Genomic DNA, 20,922 nt, shown 5'->3' with positions numbered 1-20,922 from the left:
TTATATTTTGATATATAGGTTAGTTGTAAATCACTGTAAGCAAAATAATTGGGGAAAAATCATGTAATACAAATGTTTAATGCATCAACATTCACTAGCAAATAAAAATATATTGACCAATTTGATCAAATACAGCCAAGATAGACATTTTGTAGCTTTTGTAGATTCCTTACATGGCTAAAAAGTTAGCTCAATGTTCATTTTATGTTACAAGAATATACATGTTATTGTGAGTTTTAAAATAAATAATACCACCCAAGGAATTCTTGTTCTTGCTCTGGTAATCATTTCACTTACATGTTGATTTCTCAAAGACAAAAAACAAATCTGTTTGGCACCTGCAACACAAATGATCAAAAAAATAAACAAACCATCTAAGCACTGCATTTTTCTTCGATTTGTGAAGAAACACAAAACAGGGTTGCTGCAGTAAAAAAAATACCTTATTGGATACATGGCCAGGAATCCCATCTACCCCAGTAGCAAAGGAGGAGAGGTGACCACGCTCCTCCGGCTGTAAGAGTCAAAGGACGTCAATACCTGCAGGGGATAAAACCATGGCCTGCAGCAGGTCAGAAAGAGAGATGATGCCCCTCACCACATCAGCCCTGTCCACCAGGACCAGGCGATGGACCTGGAACAAGCAGGTTAAGTACAAGCAGAGACGTTACGTTAATAACAAATGCCTTGTGTCCTTCTTCAAACACCTGTACCTTGGCATTGACAATACGCTCAATGATGGTGTCCAAGGTTTCGTCGGGATAGCACTTGATTACTCCCTCAACAAATCCCACGCGTCTGCGAATGGCCTCCTGCATAGTCATATCCAGGTGGTTATATGTCCTCTGGGCTGCTAGATTCTGAGAATAAGGACATTGTTTGAACATCTCAAGAGTGGAATAAATCCATATTTGCTTGTCATACTTACAATCACATCAAATCTTGAGTAGAGAGCCACCACTTTTCCTGAAATTTTTTTTGTAAATGTTTACATCATTGACAGAATGCACGTGTATTTGCTTATATGGTGCATCTAATTATTTTCATGCTATTCTACTTTATATATGAATTTGCAGTCAAATAATAATGATAATAGTAATAACTTACAAGTATGGAAGATGATTTCATTCTGAGAATTTTTGTGTTTTATTTTGCAACAAGTCAGAATTTATGTTAAATTTAGATTTTTTTCAGATTGATATGCTAATACAGCAGACTTCTGACTTATTGAAAGAATTAAAAATTTATATTCAATGTACACATTTTTGAGATAGAGATCTGACAGATTATAAATGTAGCCTTCCCCATTTTGCACCTTTTTCATTCACAACAGGAAGTGCAGACACTCTTCTGTCTACAAAAATGGAGAGGGCGTCATAAAGGGTCGCTGTTTGCTGGACGGTGGCAATGTTGGTAAAGGTTCCAATCCCAAGCTTCTGGATCTGCTTTCCCACAAATGCAGGCTTGGGAATTTTCTTTCCCTGAATAAACACATACACCATGGAATAACAGTGCCAATTCAATAGAAGAAGAAGTCCAAATAGAACATCAACCACCTGAGTTAAACTTACAAATATGTGGAGAAACCTAAGGATTCTTTTGTGGGTCAGTATATGCAAAACATTCCCAGACTCTGGATCGATGACTGGCAGCCGATGAATCTTGTATTTCAGTAAGGAGTAGATAGCATCAAATAGACTGATGAGTAAACAGAAAAGATCGGTTGAAGCGCCTCAAACAGACTCAGGGCAGTATTGAAATGAGCCCATACTTGCCTGGCCTGTGGAGAAATGCTAATAAGGAAGTGTCTGGAACATTGTAAATAAACATCTAGACAGAAAAAGAAAGAGCTCCAGTGGATATTCATGGAGGTTTGTGTGGTGTGATGACTGATATTCCTTGTGCATTTACTTTGAAATGAGTCACCTCTCCATGTCTCAATCTTGTGGCTCTCCAGCTCAAACATCTGAACCTTTGGAGGGAAACTCTAACGTCAAATTGTGACAATTATGACAGATTAAGGATGGGTTTAAAAACAACATCTGAAACAGCATCTTCATTTGTTTTAGTTGTCATTGTTAAGATTGTTAGAAAGTCAATAAGCAGCATGTTGTGAGCAGTATTATGCAGAAGAAACATGTGCTGAGCTACAGATCAGGGGAGGGGATGTGTTTGGTCATGCTAAAGAATTAGCGCGTCAAATTTCCATCACGGAAATCTTCAGAAGTTATTTGGGAATCACTACAGAGTTTTTATTAACGACAGCATTTATTTGAAAATGGCAGATACCATATTGTCATTGTGATTGTTCTCCTATGAAAACACATTTATGTGATGTGTATATTTGATTTGCTTCCGTTGCTGCTGTAATATGGAAAACTTTCTTATAAAATTTTCTCAGGGGTGCATGCCTGGTTAAACCTGCTGCACATGCATGCTCACCATGGGGGACTTGTAATAGCAATGGAGGATGTTGATAAAATCTGTAATGGTCAGCATCCCTGTGTGGGAAAGGGATTTACTGCATTTTGGCAAATACGGACCAGACAGAAATGTGACAGTTGTTTAAATATTCTCCTTTCTTACCCACAAATGTCTGTAACTTGTTATCCCATAAAAGTGCAGCCCTCAGGCCATTTGCCACCAGGGCGAAAAAGGCTTTTTTCACCTTTGAAAGCATAAATCACACAGATTGAGGATTTATAAACAGGAGGCAGACAACCCAAAAAAAGATGGGATTGAATGAGCTCTTACTTGAAGTTGGGTATCAAAAATGATCAGTTTACAGCTGCCTGGAATGGCATCGTAACAGCAGTGGCTTTTCATGAAATTCATGTAGACTGTGGCGTCAGCCTCTGAGAGCACATTGGTTATATAATCTCAATACCCCCATACTCACACGTGCAGGCATGCACAGACCAAACGGCAGAGCACAACACAAACTTACCTTCTTTGTCTATTTCCTGCTTCTTTCTCTGGTATGACACCTGCAAGACAGCGGAGCGAAACAGTCTGCTCGATGTTTTCAGGGTTTGAAAGGTTTCAGTTAACCCATTAAACTCTGGTGAATCTTTGCACTGGTTGATGTATTTATAATTCAATAACCTTTCACCTGTGAAAGCGGCTCCATGGTTTTCCTGTGTGTCCATGAAAGACTTTTTCCTGCCAACTCAGACTGCTGGTGCCCACTTTGTTCCTTCTTAAAAACCAGTTGGTGTCTATATTAGGAACTCTAAGGTGGTATGCAACAAGGAGGGGTGTCCTGTAAAAGAGCCAAGGAAAGCTTGTGGGAAGGGATCTTTTTCAAACCGGATGTCTGTTCCCGGGCCGTGTAAAGGTTCATTTAAAGGGTCAATTATGCTCTCCAATGTGTAGTTTTGACTGTAGGATATGTCAAAATGATGTAGTGACGCTAATGTACAGAGCGGACGCACTGGCGGGGTCGTGTCAGGAGACAAAATGCCATGAACTTTTCCTTCCCACGTTAAATGTCAAGGCTACTGTAGCTGAGGGCTTCATCTAAAATGTGTCCAGCTGTGAACGTGTTGGTAGATTTTACACAGGAATGACCGAATGTACACTTTAAACTTACAAGTATGATCATTGTTGACTGGTCCAGGTTTGCCCATTTCTAAAAAATGTGTAGTTATTAATTACAATTAGAGATAAATGAATATAATCCATCAGTTCTTTAGACATACTCTAATCAAATTGTGATTGGCCTGATTGAATTACTTTAGAACTTGGAGAAGCACATGAGAATAAATATTTCCTTTGATCTAAAGTCAACTAATAGATCTGTCTCGATACATTCATATATACAGTATTAGTGAGATATCGGACCGCTGTCACATGCTGTTAAACAGGCGTTAGCTTCTGTATATCGACACAGTCGAGTCAGTAACAGTCTTTAGTTAGAAGATAAAGAAATGTTACTTTTCTTCACAGGGAAGCTCTTAAACCAAGATCACACTTATTTCTTTATCGCTGTGTTCTCCTGTTAACTGCCAGACCTGCTTCAGCCAATCTTAAGCTAAATGTTATGCTAAAATCACCCATGATAATCAGGACATGTCTGGACTGAACCTCAACCCAATTTAATGATATTAAACATAAAACGGACATTTTAATGCGACTCCAAGGTTTCAAGCTCGAAACAGATATGACAAAAATGCTGTTATTTCCTTTTTATTTATACAGATTGTACAATTTTGGCATTTTACACCATGTACAAAATGTGAGCAATTTGTGCTTGAAAGGGTATCAAACTCTGATGCCGCAGTCATTTGTTTATTTAGAAAATAAACTGGGATCATATATGAGGATATACATTCGCACTTCGTGGTATAATGGAGTGAAATGACCCGTGGTCCAAATAATGTGAGTGTATTCAACAAACATCAAGCAATAGATGATCCCTCACACTTCCTTTTTGGTTAAACTTTCTAAATTAGACGTGGCTAAATGTTGCTGTCACACAAATCACTTAAAATAAATGATAATACGCTACACAACATCCAACCATGACGTGTGCATGGTAGACAGAACTGAAAATAATCCAGAAACAGATGCAAAGCCTAAAAGTGCTGAATAAATTGTACTGCATACGTGACCAGTGTTCTGTGAAAAACTGGAAAAAAGTGGAAAAATCAAACCAAAACAGTAACTTTCTTTATCCCATTCCTAGAACTTTAAGATATTAAACCTCTCCAAACGTCCCGAACCTTCCGCACACAGCAGCTTAGTGACCACATAACCTAAAGCACACTCCCCACAGGGAAACCCAAGTCCCACTTTTCCAAGTTTCATCTTTTACATAAGCAGTAGAAAACCTTTAGTTGTTGCAAAGGGGAATAAAAACACCTAAGCTCCCTCAAAAGCTTGTCTATTCAGAAAAAAACCCAGTCATGTGTGACCACAACAGCATTTCAGTTATGGTAAAGGACGTCTGCAGCCGTGCTTCATACCTGAAAATAGGAACAGGAACTCACTCGTAAAGGTGCAAAGTGTTAAAAGCAATGCAGGTTTATATTCTGGAGTCCAGACTGCCTGCAGGTGAAGTGGGGATCTCTAACCGGGTAAAAGCAAAGCATGGCTTTTGTCAATGGCTAACAAATAGTTGGGATGGCAGCTTCCCAGATGGACAGGTGGGAAAACATGGAAAGCAGAGTTAAGACTAATTTCCAGAGCATGACGTTGGTGGTTACCAGTGGACCCTTGAACAGGAAGTGCTGAGTTGTTTCCAAGACCACAGTGGAGCGGCGCAAGTGACTTGAGAGAGCCAGAACAACATTTTGAGGTAGTAGCCCCTTTTGCTTCCATCTCCGAATTTGTCTCAGGATGCATGTGACCCAGAGAAGCGAGGACTGATCCCCAGACGCACAAATACGAGGTAAATGAAGACGATGATGCTGGGTTCTGAACGTTGTCCCTTGCAGGTGATCCGGTCTGACAGGTCAAACTTTTGTTCTTCATTATGCAACATGGGAGGTGCTGGGCTGCTGACGAAGCTTCTGGGCTGAGGTTAGCGGTCTGAGGGCTGGCCAGGCTGATGTCAGCTGGAGGCGACAGCTCGGTCTGGCTGTATCTGGAAATACTGAGCTGCTGCAGCACAGCACAGGTGGCGATGAGGCCCGCCACGCTGGTCAGGTAGAGGAGTCCGAGCATGCAAGAAATCTGAAAATGAAGGGGGGACATTTGATATCTTGACATTAGCACAACACAGGTGTTTAAAATGTGCAACGATGAAAAGAAATGTAACTCCAATCTCCTCACCTTAGTAAAGTGCTGGTAGATGGCTGCAAGAGCTTGACTCCATGCCGACTGCTCCAGCAGTACGCAGAGATCCGTGTACGTGAACCAGCCCCGTTTCATCCCCTGGCGCTCTGCAATGCTGGAGATACAGACACGTCACCAATATTGTCCTTTGTTTTCCGTCTCTGTACCGGTTCTACCGCTGTAAAGTATCAGTTTGGCAAAGAATACACGTGATATCTAAAAGAGAGATTTGGATTTTCACCAACCTGGCCTCTAGTTGACTTAGTAAATCAAGCAGGTCATTAGGGTCTGTGAAGAGGCTCCATTCCTGGATGACAGGACAAACCAGTTAGGGAAAGAACTCACAGGTAGGCAAATACCACATCCGAAAGGCACTTACAATGGCGTTCAAGAAGCTCATCTCCAGGTTATTGACAGTTTTGACATCCAGCTTTCCAGCCGCTCCCCATTCGTCATTGAAAACCTCCTCTTCCTCCCCTTCATCATACAAGTACTTGCTAGCAACCATCTACTCCAAAATCAGCAGACAACATTTTAATGAATAATTAAGACCATTAAAGCCCGTTAAAATACACCAGGAAGAACTCTCACCATGGAGATCAGGAAAAGGTCTGAGGAGGAGATCTTTTGAAGGTATTCAGGGTTTCTGTGTCGGAGCCTTTCGATGTAAACCAGAGCCAGCATCATGGCACAGGGAGAGATGCAGGCCTCCCTGAAGGCAAAATAAACTGGGTTTTAGAACATTTCGTTTCATGCTTGAATACATGATCACGATGGATGAATGGATGGATGGACAAACCTGGAGACATGAGCAGCATATGTCTTGTGAAGCTTTCGGATTGGGCTTGGTGCAGACTTTTGGAAGATTTCAATTGCAATATCTAGAAGCAGTCACATAATCTAATAAGGTCGTGTTCAGTGTAAATCGAATTATGTTCGTTTAACAGATGGCTCCTTCGCAGTGTCAACAAAGCTGGGTTATGACATGAAATATAACGAAAGATCTCACCTGTAACAGGGCAAGATAAGGAATCTAAAGTCACATCTGTGTCCAGGCCATAATACAGTCGCTTTCTCATGCGTTCTCTTAACTTACGGTGTCCAGGAAGAAACTGTCGTGAAGAAATAAGATATATTTATTAGCTGAAATCAAATTTAACCACAACTTTTGCTGCTTCACTAGTGGCGCCAACATTACACGATGCTAACTGTTAAGAGCAACTGTTGCTCGTATATGAAGATGAAGTAAAGTAGAAAAGAATTCAAACTTATGATTGTAAGATTATTGATTTCAGGCAGAAATGAAGACGCTACAGGCAATGATCAAAAGACCATGCTATTTCGGGTCAGGTCCATCAGGATTGAGCCATAACCTGCAACTTTAAATCTGGTAAAACCCCATAGCCCCAAAACCTAAACTTTTTCTAAAAATGTCTTTTAATTGTTGAGTTGCGTAGAGAAACACATGTATACATTGCCCTTAGTGAGGTCGGAAAAGTCACAAAACAAACTAGCCTAGCTAAAATAGCTATTGCGCAGTAGTGGGTTGACCCGATATATGTTCTCAGCAGTACACAATAACATACCGTGAACTCCTGGAAGTCCGAAAATTGGAATGTCTTTTCGTTAAATAAAGCGTCGAAATCCATGTCAACTATAATTCAAACATTAGTTAGCCGAATACTGAAAATGCGACTGGTTGGCCCGGACCTCGCCCGACTAGCTCGCTACTAGCACAGCAAAGCTAACAAGTCAACCAACTCTCGCGGGACAGGCGATGACGTCAGAGCCGCCCGCTACAGACGGAAGTGAATCGGAGGGTTGCGCCAAAGAGCGCTTAAACAATTGTCAATGCCCATTTCCCCCCGGGGAGGGTTAAAAAGAAACTTTAACCGTTTAAAAACGTTTCCTGGTTGTAAGATAGTTAAGTTTTCATATTATCTGAAACACGGGTGGTAGTCTGTAGAGGATTAGGAGATGGCGGGTTCTTGGTTCAAGCCCTAGTTGCAGATCAAAGTTGGAAAGGTGTTCTGGTAGCAGGAGAAGGTCCAAGACATCTGCAGAGTGCTGCCAAGGTACCCTTTAGCAAGGTACCAAACCCCAATTGCTCAGATTGGGCCCTGCGGTGAGCTAGTAGCTCATCCAGGGACGTTCTGGAGCCGATCCCAGCTGCAAGTGGGATAGGTTCCAGCCCACACCCCAAAAAGGAAAAGTGAGCTGCAGTTAGAAGTTGGATGGTTGAAACACATGCACTTTATTCTTTATAAATACATGAATTTACAAAACATCATAATGAACATAGACAGGACACAGTTATAAAGTACAACAAAAAATGAAGGTGTATACAGCAAGAACATTTAAACCATCAATGACATTTAAATACAGAAAACTCAGGAAATAATTCCACCATAACCTATTAAAAACATGTTCAACACCACATATTTATGATCACATGAGAAGCAAACCTTGCTCTGGCATTTACATTGATAAAAATGTTTGCCATTACATTTTTAAAAGTGTTTAAAACTATTAAAATTGTATACACCACCTTAATGATTTTACTTGGTAGCATAATCATCTTTTCCTGTTTGTCAATGTCTTTTCTTTTTTGCTAAAAGTAAATTGTATCTTTGTATCTTAATCATAAATGTGAAAGTGATCAAAGAATGGTCTGACAGGACTGGGTTCTGAGGGAACACTGACACATGTTCTACCTCAACACCATAAATCAGAACTAGATCTAGCGTGTGGTTGAAGCTGTGAGTTGGTTGGTTTATCTGCTGGAGGAAGCCAACTGACTCAGGTAATGAAATGAAGCCATTTCTAAAGCTGTCATTTACAACGTCTACATGGATATTAAAGTCTCCAATGATAATCACTTTTGTCTGTTCTAAGGACCAAGTCAGATAAGAGATCAGAACTCAGACAGCAACTCTGAATGTGGCCCAGCAGGGGGCCGATATACAACTACAAACAGAAGTTATATTTTATTGTTGGTGGATGAGGGTCCTATGGAAGCAGCAGAGAGCTGTGTAAGACCACAACTCTGGATCCTCTGTCCGAATCGGAGTCCTGTGCTTGCTGTTGTTGCATCCACATGTCTGCGTAAAGGCCTCCTTTTAGCAGCAATTCCTCGTGCCTTTTATGGAAAAAGAAGTGATTCAGTGAATTGCCGAGGGACTGATGTTCGGAGCGTTGCACACTTACCGTCCACGCTCGGCAATCTGGCCCTCACTGATGACCAGAATCTGGTCTGCTCCGATGATCGTGGACAACCTTTTTAACACAGCTCATTAATGTAAGAGTCATTAAAAAAACACAACATACATACAGTGTAAAGACAATTCACCTGTGAGCGACTACAACTGTTGTCCGATTGGCACACACTTTAGCCAGAGAGGCTTGGATGTTGCGTTCTGTCTGTGTGTCCAGTGCAGATGTGGCCTGTAAAGAAACTGAACGTTAGACCGAGAACAGCAGCAAAGTTGGGAGTTTGGACTGGAATGCTCGTCAGAAAAGCTGATATCAACTTTATTTACAGCAATATGAAAGAACGGCAAGATCATTGTGGGTTTGTAATCTGACCTCATCCAGTAAGATGATCTGTGGGGCTTTGAGAATAGTCCTGGCGATAGCTACCCTTTGCTTCTCTCCTCCACTCAGCTTCAGACCTCTTTCACCCACCTGCGTTTCATATCCTGTCGGGACAAATCACCAAGAAATGGTAAGAAGTTTGAAGACACTTACCAGAGAACAATTTAAATGCTACCTTCAGGAAACGCCATGATTTTATCATGTATATCAGCAGCTAGCGCAGCCTCCTCCACCTCTTGGTCAGTCGCGGTGATGCGCCCATAGCGGATGTTGTTCTGAATAGTATCATTAAAGAGGACGGTGTCCTGAGGAACTACACCGATGTGGGCTCGCAGGGACGTCTGGTTTACCTGAGGAAAGACGATACAAAGAAGTAGAGCCTGAACTCCAATGTAACCTTGATAGCAGAACACTGATGCAGTATGTGCGACCGTATTTGGTTATCTTGCATTATAGCATCATGATAGCTTTTTGACTATTTCTGACACCCTGATCCAATAAACTGTATGAACCTATACAGTGCAATAACGTGCTCAAACATTTACTTTTGAGATATCCTGGCCATCGATGGTAATGCAGCCTCCCTGAACGTCATAGAACCGGAAGAGGAGTCGCATGATGGTGCTTTTTCCAGAGCCCGACGGTCCCACCTGTGCAGTTGTGTAGAACCAAACAAATTAAATTAAGTTTAAACCAATAGTTCAGGAAGCCGACGACAAGGTTTTCCCGACATACCAGAGCAACTGTCTGTCCAGGAAGTACAGTAAAGGAAATGTCCCGGAGAATCTCCTTGCTGTGAAGCAGTAAAATTGTATTAATACAAGTTCAATTTAGTGTTTAGCGAATATCTACGACTCCTCACCCGCTTGTGTAGCTAAAGAAAACATTCTTGAACTCCACTTTTCCCTGTTTGAAGTAAAGACTCCCAGCATTTATGTCATCCTTCACCTACACATGGAGAAAAAAAGATCTATATAGCATTCTGAAAAAATCTAAATCTAAAAATGTTGAGCAGATACCTCTTCCTCTTCCTCAAAAAGTTTAAACATGCTTTCCATGTCAATGAAGGAATTTTGGATCATCCTGGAAAATTAACAATATAATGTTAACAGCAAAACCTTTCAGATAAACTATGCATAACTGAACCTTGCATTAATCGGCATCACTCTCTTACCTGTAATAGGTTCCAAACCAGTTGAGGGGGGTGTACAGTTGGATGATGTAAGTGCCAAAAAGAACAAAATCTCCAACCTGGAACATTGTTTTTATAAACCCATTTTGTTATCATGCCCATTTGAATTGAGAAACCGGTAATATGCAGTGAAGATGCTGTTATAGATACCTGAAATTTCCTTTCAGTCACAAAGTAGGCGCAGAGCAGCGAGCCGGCCAGCAGACCTGATCCAATGAGCAGGTTCTGTGTTTGGTTGAGGAAGGCCAGGGATGCCTGGGTCTTCCACTCAGACACCTAAAAACAGGGGAAAAAAGCTTCAAGATGCAGGCCTGCATCTATTTGGCTCAGTTATGACACCTCCTGATATAATATCATAATGTCAGGAGTTTCAATTGGCTGTGTGCTCAGTAAAGTGGAGACCAACCTGATATTTTAAAATGGCGTCCTCAAAGCGGCTGACCTCATAGCTCTCTGCATTGTAGTATTTTACCTATGGGATAGATTTGATTCATATTCATATTTCCGTGATTAGGTTTCTTTAAAAAACATGAATCTGACGTATCTACCGTCTCAAAGTTCAACAGGGAGTCCACCGCCTTAGACTTGGCGTTGTTGTCTTGCTGGTTCATATCACGCCTGTACTTGGTTCTCCATTCAGTGATGATGATGGTTAGTGCTGGAAGAAAGGATATGATGTTACAAATGAAGGTGTTTAGTGGGATTTTAAAAATCTGTCTGGTCGGTAGGACTTACTGAGATACAGGCTCATGCAGACAAAAACTATTAAGCCAAACCAGGCGTTGAAGTTGGTGATGAAGTAAATGATGGAAATGACAATATCAGCGATGGTCGGGAAGATGCTGAAAACTATGTAACTGGAAGGTAGAGAGGGGATAACAAGTCAAATTCCCTTTCAACGTCAATTATGGGAATATCAGTTCAGAAAAACTGCCCAGGTGACAAAACTTGAATTCTGTGGAATCAAAGAATGGTGGTACAAAGAAGTGATAGTGGCCTGGGCTGATGTGTCAGCTATTAAGTGCTTTCAAATCAACACTGGGGGGAATTCGGGAATTTTATTTCAATAATTTAGCTTCCTTTTGTTTGCTGTAACCTGAAATGACAGTTTTAATTATGCCTAAAAACTATTATTCTATCTACTTCATGGCCAATCCTGGTGTGACAATATGCTGAAATTCCAGAGACTCTGTGTGTGCATATATATATGTGTGTGTGTGTGTGTGTGTGTGTGTGTATTTTTGCAATGTCCATAATCATTTTGTTCCCTCTGACCTGAGCAGGCTGTTGATGGAAGCGGTGCCGCGGTCAATGCTCCTCAGCACTTCACCGGTTTTGCGGCCCAGATGCCAGCGAAGGGAGAGGGAGTGCAGGTGGGAGAAAAGCCGCACTTGGACCACACGGTTGGTGTACTGCTGCACACGTATCCACAGGAAAGAGCGCACGTTGCTGACAAAGCCAGAGGAACCTGGGGATGTTGTGCAGGCAGCATTTCAATGCTACTTCAATACTAATGAAATCCCCCCCCCCCCGAATCATCAAAGGTCATTACCTGCTCCGCCCCCCTGCATGAACTTGAGCAGGACGTAAAGACACACTGTCTTAGCCAGAGTTTGCCAGCTGCTGCCATTAGTCAGGTCATTCACTGAAAATGTTCAACACATAAATGCAAGACTTTGAGACTAAAAATCAGTGGTTTACAGTAAATAGCTATAAACATATGGATATGGAATGCACACTCCGCATTGGTAGCTGGTGGGATGCCTTTAAGCAAGGCACTGCTCCCCAATGTTGCTCCCTGGGTACTGTGGAACAGCTGCCCCATGCTACTTGCATTTGCTTTAATCATGGATGCACTATTGTGTGTTACTTGGAAGTATGGATTAAATGCATAGGACAAATTCCATGTATATGTATTTGTCAGATAAAGGCTTTCTTTCTTCCAAACCTAACAAAGCGTTAGCTTGCGGCTAATAAATAAATCAGTATTCATGATTAGCACTCACTCACCAATGTTCTTGTAATAAATGGGTACAAAGACATTAATTGCCCTCTCAGCTCCAAGCAGACCCAAACAGAAGATGACCAATAGCTGCAGTAAGATGTTGCCCTGGGGCCACATATAAGGAACAAGGAGCAATACTTTCTTCCTAAAACCCTGCCAGGTAGATTGGTTCTCTTCCGTTCTGCCCAAAAGGCTCTGAGGGAGGGAAATTCAAACATATATACATCACATCAATAAAACAAATGAAAAATTCTGTTTATGATAAATGCTTAATATTGTATATGTTGTGAAAAATCCAAGAATTTTAGCCTTTAAATATTCTAGACAAATTTATATGCTGTAATCTGAAGTGTGCATATAGTTATTACAATGTTGCAGCAAGCAGATGGTGGAACCACATTCATTTTACTACCTGTCTATCATTCTCTATATCCCGCTCATCTTCATTTATCAGTAACATGTAGGGTTTCCGCGGTAACCCTGGAGCTTTGAGTCCGATGAAGAAGAGCAGCCCAGTGGCAATGTAGCGAATCAGCCACAAAGCAAACTGAACCTGGGGGAAAATACCAGATACCAGACAAACATGGTATGCCTAATTATTATATTGACCAGGCCTGTCTCAATATAAACACTAAAGTCACAGTTATCAACCGCATCAGCAATCTCCTGACACACAAAATAAAAATGCATTAAAAACAGCTATAAAGAATACAAAGGCAATTTAAAATGAGAAATAAATGTCATCGTCATAATGACAAATGCGGTTGACTGGGAGGGGGGAAAATTTTCTGTTTTGAATGTTGAATCTGAAAGTCAGGCTGAGCAATGACTCAGCACTTATGACGTGTTGTTTTTTTTTCTTCGTGAGAGCTTATCTCTTAAGGGGAAGTTAAGAGTGACACTGCAATTTTAAAGTGGAAGGACTGAAATATGCGTTCTCGTACACCTGCATGTAGGCACATGTTCTTGTTCATCGCCTGTACATTCACTACACTTATAGCCTGCATATACTATATGTACATTTGTAATATAGTTATGCTAAAGCACCTCTGGATGGATGCAAACTGCATTGCATTGCTCTGTACTTGTGACATGTGGAATGACAATAAAGTTGAATTCTAATTCTCACATTTTCTTCCTCACCTGTTGTTGACTGTCATCTAGACGCCACCACCAGTGAGGACTGTACCAGGAAATGAAGGCCAGGTTCTCAGCTGAGAAAGCCACACCATAGAACAGGAGCAGGGCAGTGCTGTGGCCTCTGGTCCGGTCCATGAGCAGGGCTCTGCGCCTCTCCATTGTGAGCACGGCTATAGCCCAGACCCATCCCAATGTTGAGAAGCAACCATACAGAACCACATAACCAGGAAGCAGTCCTCCGCTAGCAGCCCGCCACACCATGCCCCCGACAAACTGAGTCAGGAGAAGGGCGGAGAGGGCCTGCTGGAGGATATAGATGCGTGAGCGAGGGATGAACTTGGGCTCCATCGTGGTGCCATATTTCTGGTACAATATATAATGGATGGTGCCGAGAAAGAAGGCGACTGTGAGCAGGGTTGTAGGCACCAAGGTGAAGTAGAAGCAGGGGGATATGCCTTCATCCACCCATGTTTGAGAGATGGAGAAATTAGCTTCACAATAGCTTTTTATGCATAACATGGCTGCGCCTGAGGAAAAACAAGCAAAACACCTGATAAAGTGGAGGGTTAACAGGATTTAACATCATCACTCCTGCACAATTAATATCAAAAATACTACTAAAAAACAGAATATACGTTCTAATCAAAACTAATGGTCCCTCCTTAACAATGAATTTACAACCTTGGATTTGCTATATTAAGACGCTGGGTCACGGCTAACCGTTTGTTAAGACAAAACCAGAAGGTGACGAACACCTTGAGCACGCAAAATACGTCCAGCTAATCTTACACTATTTCAGAAACGATGCACATATATTTATAGATATTGTAGTTTGTTACCGTTTCAAGCAGGTGGGCAACTTCAGACGACCGACCTGTCAATACCAGGCGTTGCTCAAAAGAAGCTAAAAGTGAAAAAGTAAACTACCCCAGACACACCCAGTTTAAACTATAGATAAATCAATGCATGACAGGCCACATTTTCCGACGTATACATTGCGGCTTTAAACACGCTCACGCATGTTGCGACTGGTGTCCTCCTCGGGCTCAGGTTAAGAAACACTGATCGGTGACTCGGTGATCGACGCTCTGCTCCTCAAACCGGGGCTCGATTACATAGGCTGAACGCCACCGCCCCCTAGAGGCTGGAAACACATGTAGTCAGAAAGCGACTGCTCGTTCTGTTACAGATGACCGAAAATGAAGTCTTTCTTTGTCAATATGCTATACATCTAATAAAGTATCAAATGGTCCTAAAGTGACATGCACGCAAGATTTTGTTTTGGATTGTGACTCAAGGATAAGAAGATTACTGACTTCAACAAGACTGGCCCTGTTCATTTTCTACAGAGCTGATGAAAATGCTTTGCCCTTAAATTGCAGGATCGGAAGAGACGGTGCACACAGTTGTCAGTGGTAAATGTATTTACAAGAAAAAAAAACGATAGAAATTTACAAAAATATAGCTAAGGTACAATTGGACATATTCACAATTAGAATTCAACTACTACTCTGTACTATAAAGCTATCTACTATTGTTTTTAAAATGGGTTATTTTTCTTTCGAGAGAATTCTGAATGCAGGAAAAACTACAACTGCTTTTTGGAGGTATGAAACATTTCTGACGTCCAATCCATAATACCACAAACGGGCACGTGGAGGCAGTAGAACACCATATACAATTGTACTGTATAGAAAACCTGTATAAAAATCCGGCCCGGAAATATAAAGAAATCATGAACTGCCCCTGTCCGACTGTCCGGTGCCCCTGCTGGCCTTATCTTAATGAGTTTTAAGAACCGTAGTCACCTCATATTTAATGTTATTATTTAGGATCCAGAGTTTAAATCACAATGCATTGCGTACATCTATTTATTAGACTTGCAACATTAAAAAATAAAACCAACTCCAAGCAAAATAAATCTGCTAAAATGAACGTTGCCACAACCCAAAAGTCTTATACGTGCGCGTCTTTTCTAGTTCTCTAAGTAATCCTGTTCGTTTTTTTAAATGAAAAAAAAAGTTATTTTGAACTGTAAAAATATGTAATCTTCAACGTTTCTACCACTTCAAAACCGCACACTGCAAAGCTGAACAAATACTTTTAAAAATCACAACTGTGAAGAAATGTACTGAGCGTGTGTGATTACAAAAGATCACCAGAAGGTGGCAGTCACAGTTAAAAGACATGCAAGCCCTCAGACGACTGAAGAAATGACAATACTTATCAACCCAAGTCGTCATTGGGGGGTGTAATACGATTTTATAATATAATTCTGCAATAAAACCACTGAAGGAGTGATTTATGGCTATACAGAAACATAACCGGTGTGTCTTCTTCCAAAAAGAAGAAGGAGGACAGGCTTTTTGATGTTGAGAAGATTCGAATAGAGAGCTTGCCCATTTCCCCGCCAAACTGTAATTTTGGGGTTTATTACAAAGACACAAAGAAAGGAAGTGACTCAAAGGCAGCTGACACATCTGTCCTTCCTATGAGGATAAATAAAGGAGTCGGGGGTGTGGGATACCTGCTTGTGGAATAAGAAAAAAGGGGAAGTATGTCCTGGTGGAGTGTGTTTAAGAAACGGGAAAATAAGAGCTCGTGATGTCTTGTGCGCACATACACCCACATAGGCCACAGGCAGAGCTAGAAAAAGGGCTACAACTTATCATTTAGAACATTGACAATGGGGATAAAGAGCTTCTAATCTTTTTCATCTTCTTGGCTCTTTTGTGCGAGTGGAAATGAACCTTCTGTCCATTCCCACTTTTTTTTGTCTCCCAGTGGATGTGATGGCCTGCCCATCACGTCCCTCATCTTTTCCCCCTTTTGTGGCCGTCAGCACATACAGGCTCAGCTGGAGCCTTTTAAATCCTTTAGGTGGCCTTTTTTTCTATTGAATCCCACCTGTTCTTTCATTCTGACTCTTTGTGGGCTTGAGGCTGACTGACATATATGGATGATAACAGATGAGGGAAGCGATGGAAGTGTTTGCCAATGTAATCCCTTGATTTAGAGAGCAAAGAGCCGTGGTGTTAGGAATGCCCAGTCTCATTAGCAGGGGCAGAAATCACAAAATATATGGGCTCAAATCATCTTTGCATTTTATTTGCAAACAGCAATTTCAAGCTCTTTCAAATCAAAATATGGAGGCAACGTTTTGGAGATTGCAATCTGGATTCTGAGTAAAATAAAACCCTTGTCAATCGTGCAAAAATTTCACTGATTGTGATTTTAATTCATTATTTTGTCTCAGAAAAATGTCTCTAATTCCATAAATGTCTGAACTCTGGCATTTTCTGATAAAGTTTGATTTCTCAGTCAGGATTAACACTTTTTCCCCATTAAGATTTGGACGTAAATACCATTATTACTAATTTAATTCCTGACTGAAAAGAAAAGATGTTTACTGTGTCCATTGTCAAATTATGCATTAAAACACAGCAGCTATATTCTGTAACAGATCATTTGTAGCCTCTGCAGTATAAAACAGGCATTAGCACAGTTTTGTCTGCACAAGTCCTGCAATGCTAAGTTAAAGGGGCAATACATGGCATCTTTTCACCACTGGGTGCACGGTTGTCTGTAGACCAAAGCAAAGTGTGTTTTTCCCCACACACACACACACCACCACGCCACCACACCCCTTCACCTCATCTGCGAATGAAGAGCTGCAAAAGCGAATGTGAACCTTTCTTTTTCCAGCGACTTCTTCACCACCGACTGTTGTTTGTTTAGAGGTAAGATCGGATCCTGGACGTCATCAGGTGAACGTTTCTTGAATCATGTCACACACAGGTGAAAATATACCCTCAGACCTTCACATAGCCAACTAAATTATTTCAATCTAAAAATAATGAATTTCCCTTGAAGCGTCAGCTGTACTCTTAATTAGTCATCGGAAGCTAACAGACTGAACAGTTGACAGAGGGAGCCAATCTTCCACCACATTCCCTTTTTGGTGGTGGCTGGTTTACAGACTGAGGAGCAGATGGTGATTTAAAATCAAACTTTGGCTGTTTGGATAGAGTCGCTCCGTTAACAGGGCTAACGTTTGCATTACTGGCGATCCAAGGACTATGCCTTGTGTATGTGTGTGTTTTTTTAGACATAATTGTTAGCCCAGGATGTAGATGAGTTTTTAAGAAATTCTATTATATTACAGTTCTTTTTCTTTATCTCAGGAGGAACACAAATGTCCATATTTTCACAATTTGAAACATCCTGTGCAGTCCCACATTGTGTGGGCTGGTAATGACTGTGAATGGGTTGGGATTAAGAAACCAGTAACAAACACATCAATCTATTGTTAAAAGTCTGACAGAGAAAGAAGAATTACTTACATGACTGGAAGCTAAAATCCCGAGAATTATGTGTTAGCAACACACCCAACACTGTAAACATGTGATTGCACTAAGTTGCTAAAAGGTCACAGGTTCATGAGTGAGTTTTTTAAAAGCATACACAGGGATGAGGACCATGAGAGAATAAATACTGTGTTGTTGTAGCGGGTAATGATTAAAGAAAAGAAATGCTAGCATCATTTTCAGCTTCACCAGCATCTGTGCTTATTCTACCCAGAGGAAAAAGGCAATCTAAAATACTCTGTCAGTCAGGGTCAAGCTCAAACTCAGACATTCAGTCAAGTTCATTGGGCCAAGTGGAAAATCTCTCCCGATGAAAAGGCTCTTTGAAACCACTCCCAAGCTCAAGGTCATCCTACGCATGTGCCGCGAAGCTCGTTTCAAGGCTCCGAGTTCCTTCAAGTACCAAAACGTACGCGTGATGTGGAAAATGTGTTGCTGAAGTGCGTTTTTAACCCAGCACTGAACCAGTAGGTGGTCCATTTAAACCAGAACCACAATGATGTAACTCATTGCAACCTTTGTGAGTGAAGCATTCTTTTTTCCTCCCCACAGACGGCCAAAGAAACTGTCTGGCGCAATCGACTAAACTCTGAAAGAGGCACGTATTATTTCCATGAATTATGGTTTTTACTGGGTTTTGTTTCAGGCTGGTTGGCTTGAAAACAGATATGATACAGGTGCTTCCCATTGCACAATATCTAGCTGCCAGATTAGCATGCCTTACCATACCCAGTCCATTTAACCTCTGTATGACAATGCAGCTAGCCTATTTAAGCTCCACGCCCCACTATAAAATGCCTATTTAGCGCCTCTATCTTCCTCCATTTAACTTTCTTTCCTGACTATAACCAGCCCATGTACAGTAGTTTCTTACATCTACACTCCGTACATTAAGACTTCACCATTACATTTCTGTCCCACAGTAAACAGCCTGTAGTTTTTAGCCTCTTCTCCATTTAACCTCTTTGTCACATGCAGTCCATTCATCACCACAGGTTTCGGTTGTGGTTGCCAACACCTTCACCAGTAATGTAGGCACGGTTGAGCAAAAAGCTCCTCTATTTTCCCCTATTTTGCATTTGAAATTCAGAATATGATTTGTAAATTGCACCAAATCAGCAGCACTCCAGTGAATAGGCACCATCCTTGGAAACCCCCCCCCCCCCCCCCCCACAGGTGATTCTGGATGTCGCACTCGTGGTCGTTAAAGTGGGATTACTGCTTTATAGCTATTAGGAAACACATAGGAAATTATCTTGAAACTTGGTGGTTGTGAGATACTGTGGTACTTAGACCCCCCCCTCCTTCCCACACACACACACACACACACACACACACACACACACACACACACACACACACACACACACACACGGTACTCACTCTCAGCCTGATTTATCCATAATGGCTTTGAATAATGAAGTAAAAAGCATTGAATGAACTGATCTCCCACCCAAGACAGATTAAGAGGAGGAGGCACCTTCTCGCATGAGCGGCTCAAGTGAATGACCATGGTGCCGGGGACGCCGCCATGGAGTGGGACGTCGATTTTAAAAGAGCATCTCTTTCCTCTGGGTGGGTGACAGATCACGCTTCTGCGCATTAACTAAAGGGAAAGGCCATCCATCACATGTCATCGGCAGCCTGCGCGCTTATTGCGTGCAGGTAGTGTTCCTCACTTCAAGGCTTTACGTGTGGGCACAGTGGGGGGTGGGGGGTACAGAAGGCCTTGTGGGTATACTCAATGCAGACAGAGCATCTGGAGACAAGGACCCACACTGGTGTCAACAGGGGGAGGGGGTTATTTATTGAGCTGGGGGTCATGGGAATACTGGAAAGCATCTTCCTGCTGATGAAAAGCCGCTGCTCTCAGGCACACAGCAACGACAAGCAGTTGCGTGTCAAAGGTTTGCGTGTTTTGACACCGTAGTGGAAGGAGGGCCAGGCTCACACGGAATAATCCATATTCATCTGTTTATGATGGCAGCAGATTTGACAGCATCACCAGTCAAAGCTCGGCGGGGGATGAAAATCCAGCAGAAAGACTCAAATTCAAGTTGTTTGCAGGGGAAAATTCAAGTGGAGAGAGAAAAACAAAGGCGCCGCACGTGGATGCAAATCTGCTGAAAATCAGCACAGAGGGAATTTATGTGCATAATTTGAAAAATGATTTGGATTTTTATTTCCTGCAAAAAAGTCAGAAGTGAACCAGAGAAAGAAAGAGATAGATAGATAGAGAGAGAGAGAGAGAGAGAGAGAGAGAGAGAGAGAGAGCGACAACAGCTAAATGAATATGCTTTTGTGTGTGTGTGTGTGTGTGTGTGGGGGGGGGGGGTGCAATAAAACTGATGGACTCTTCAGTGCAGCCATGTTGTCTATACAGTACAGTATGTCTGTACATTAAATCCCTATAATAATGGAGTTACCTGAAACACCTTGTCAGATTACAAAATGGTTAATTTGAATACAAGAGACGTATTCAAACATTAAATCGCATTAAAATGTGCTGTTTATGCAATGTTACAACAATATTGTGTGTTTAATAGATATGACATATACAGTCTGTCATGTATTAACCAGATGTTTTGATACAGTACTCTATATTCCTGTTGCCATGACAGTTAAACTGTAAAAATTAAAGCAGAGCTTTGATAAGAGCTTCTTATCGAAATCTCAGAACAGACACACAAACACACTTGTAGGTGTGTACCCTGGCTTGTTGTTTTGCCACCTCATCTGAGCTCTGTCCTCTGAGAATTATTACCGCTACAAATAATCCCACGATGACGAAGACAGAACAGTTTCAAAAATGAGGACGGGATATTGATTTGCCATTCGCCGCAGCA

General features: G+C 41.6%; 3 protein-coding genes across 13 annotated transcripts; all 3 read right to left on the bottom strand.

The window, feature by feature from the left end:
- Positions 1–59: 59 nt before the first annotated feature.
- On the bottom strand, positions 60–3,715 carry prkag3a (protein kinase, AMP-activated, gamma 3a non-catalytic subunit). 10 transcript variants are annotated; one of them, XM_057026398.1, is made up of 14 exons: positions 3,113–3,713; positions 2,948–2,987; positions 2,755–2,855; positions 2,587–2,668; positions 2,443–2,501; positions 1,927–1,987; positions 1,776–1,830; positions 1,572–1,698; positions 1,316–1,481; positions 929–966; positions 714–860; positions 599–634; positions 443–514; positions 60–338 (listed from the first exon to the last, which is right to left on the bottom strand). In XM_057026398.1, exons 1-14 carry the CDS (start codon positions 3,128–3,130, stop codon positions 309–311), a joined length of 1,032 nt encoding a protein of 343 aa, XP_056882378.1. In that variant the 5' UTR covers positions 3,131–3,713; the 3' UTR covers positions 60–308. The 10 variants fall into 10 exon arrangements, 6 of the variants coding, with proteins under 6 accessions (XP_056882378.1, XP_056882380.1, XP_056882376.1 ...); XM_057026400.1 differs by having other exon boundaries at positions 1,927–1,972; XM_057026396.1 differs by having other exon boundaries at positions 1,912–1,987; positions 3,113–3,712.
- A 457-nt stretch (positions 3,716–4,172) lies between these two features.
- On the bottom strand, positions 4,173–7,562 carry cnppd1 (cyclin Pas1/PHO80 domain containing 1). Its single transcript, XM_057026395.1, has 8 exons — positions 7,365–7,562; positions 6,788–6,890; positions 6,578–6,659; positions 6,370–6,490; positions 6,158–6,286; positions 6,024–6,085; positions 5,776–5,893; positions 4,173–5,676 (listed from the first exon to the last, which is right to left on the bottom strand). The coding sequence occupies exons 1-8, from the start codon at positions 7,425–7,427 to the stop codon at positions 5,071–5,073; spliced, it is 1,284 nt and encodes a 427-aa protein (XP_056882375.1). The 5' UTR covers positions 7,428–7,562; the 3' UTR covers positions 4,173–5,070.
- Positions 7,563–8,008: 446 nt separating this feature from the next.
- Positions 8,009–14,808, bottom strand: abcb6a (ATP-binding cassette, sub-family B (MDR/TAP), member 6a). 2 transcript variants are annotated; one of them, XM_057026392.1, is made up of 20 exons: positions 14,549–14,808; positions 13,713–14,236; positions 12,982–13,122; positions 12,575–12,764; positions 12,117–12,209; positions 11,840–12,032; positions 11,300–11,421; positions 11,113–11,222; positions 10,971–11,036; positions 10,715–10,840; positions 10,547–10,623; positions 10,392–10,455; positions 10,235–10,320; positions 10,108–10,165; positions 9,918–10,022; positions 9,548–9,722; positions 9,364–9,476; positions 9,128–9,222; positions 8,986–9,054; positions 8,009–8,917 (listed from the first exon to the last, which is right to left on the bottom strand). In XM_057026392.1, the coding sequence occupies exons 2-20, from the start codon at positions 14,226–14,228 to the stop codon at positions 8,788–8,790; spliced, it is 2,529 nt and encodes an 842-aa protein (XP_056882372.1). In that variant the 5' UTR covers positions 14,229–14,236; positions 14,549–14,808; the 3' UTR covers positions 8,009–8,787. The 2 variants fall into 2 exon arrangements, with proteins under 2 accessions (XP_056882372.1, XP_056882373.1); XM_057026393.1 differs by lacking the exon at positions 12,982–13,122.
- Positions 14,809–20,922: the final 6,114 nt, after the last annotated feature.

This window comes from Takifugu flavidus, chromosome 3 (assembly GCF_003711565.1).
Source record: "Takifugu flavidus isolate HTHZ2018 chromosome 3, ASM371156v2, whole genome shotgun sequence".
NCBI classification, from domain to species: Eukaryota; Metazoa; Chordata; class Actinopteri; order Tetraodontiformes; family Tetraodontidae; genus Takifugu; species Takifugu flavidus.
The sequence above is the reverse complement of the archived record's forward strand: the minus strand, read 5'-3'. Positions and strand labels throughout refer to the sequence as shown.

Coding starts and splice junctions, on each gene's coding strand:
- abcb6a (XM_057026392.1), bottom strand. CDS start 14,228: ATGTTATGCATAAAAAGCTATTGTGAAGCTAATTTCTCCATCTCTCAA. Junction 10,321..10,391: donor TTTTTGAGGAAGAGGAAGAG/GTATCTGCTCAA, acceptor CTCCATGTGTAG/GTGAAGGATGACATAAATGC. Junction 9,055..9,127: donor ACAGTTGTAGTCGCTCACAG/GTGAATTGTCTT, acceptor TGTGTTAAAAAG/GTTGTCCACGATCATCGGAG.
- prkag3a (XM_057026396.1), bottom strand. Junction 861..928: donor ACTCAAGATTTGATGTGATT/GTAAGTATGACA, acceptor CCTTATTCTCAG/AATCTAGCAGCCCAGAGGAC. Junction 515..598: donor TGGTGGACAGGGCTGATGTG/GTGAGGGGCATC, acceptor TGACTCTTACAG/CCGGAGGAGCGTGGTCACCT.
- cnppd1 (XM_057026395.1), bottom strand. CDS start 7,427: ATGGATTTCGACGCTTTATTTAACGAAAAGACATTCCAATTTTCGGAC. Junction 6,660..6,787: donor CTTATCTTGCCCTGTTACAG/GTGAGATCTTTC, acceptor GACTGCTTCTAG/ATATTGCAATTGAAATCTTC. Junction 6,287..6,369: donor ACCTTTTCCTGATCTCCATG/GTGAGAGTTCTT, acceptor ATTTTGGAGTAG/ATGGTTGCTAGCAAGTACTT.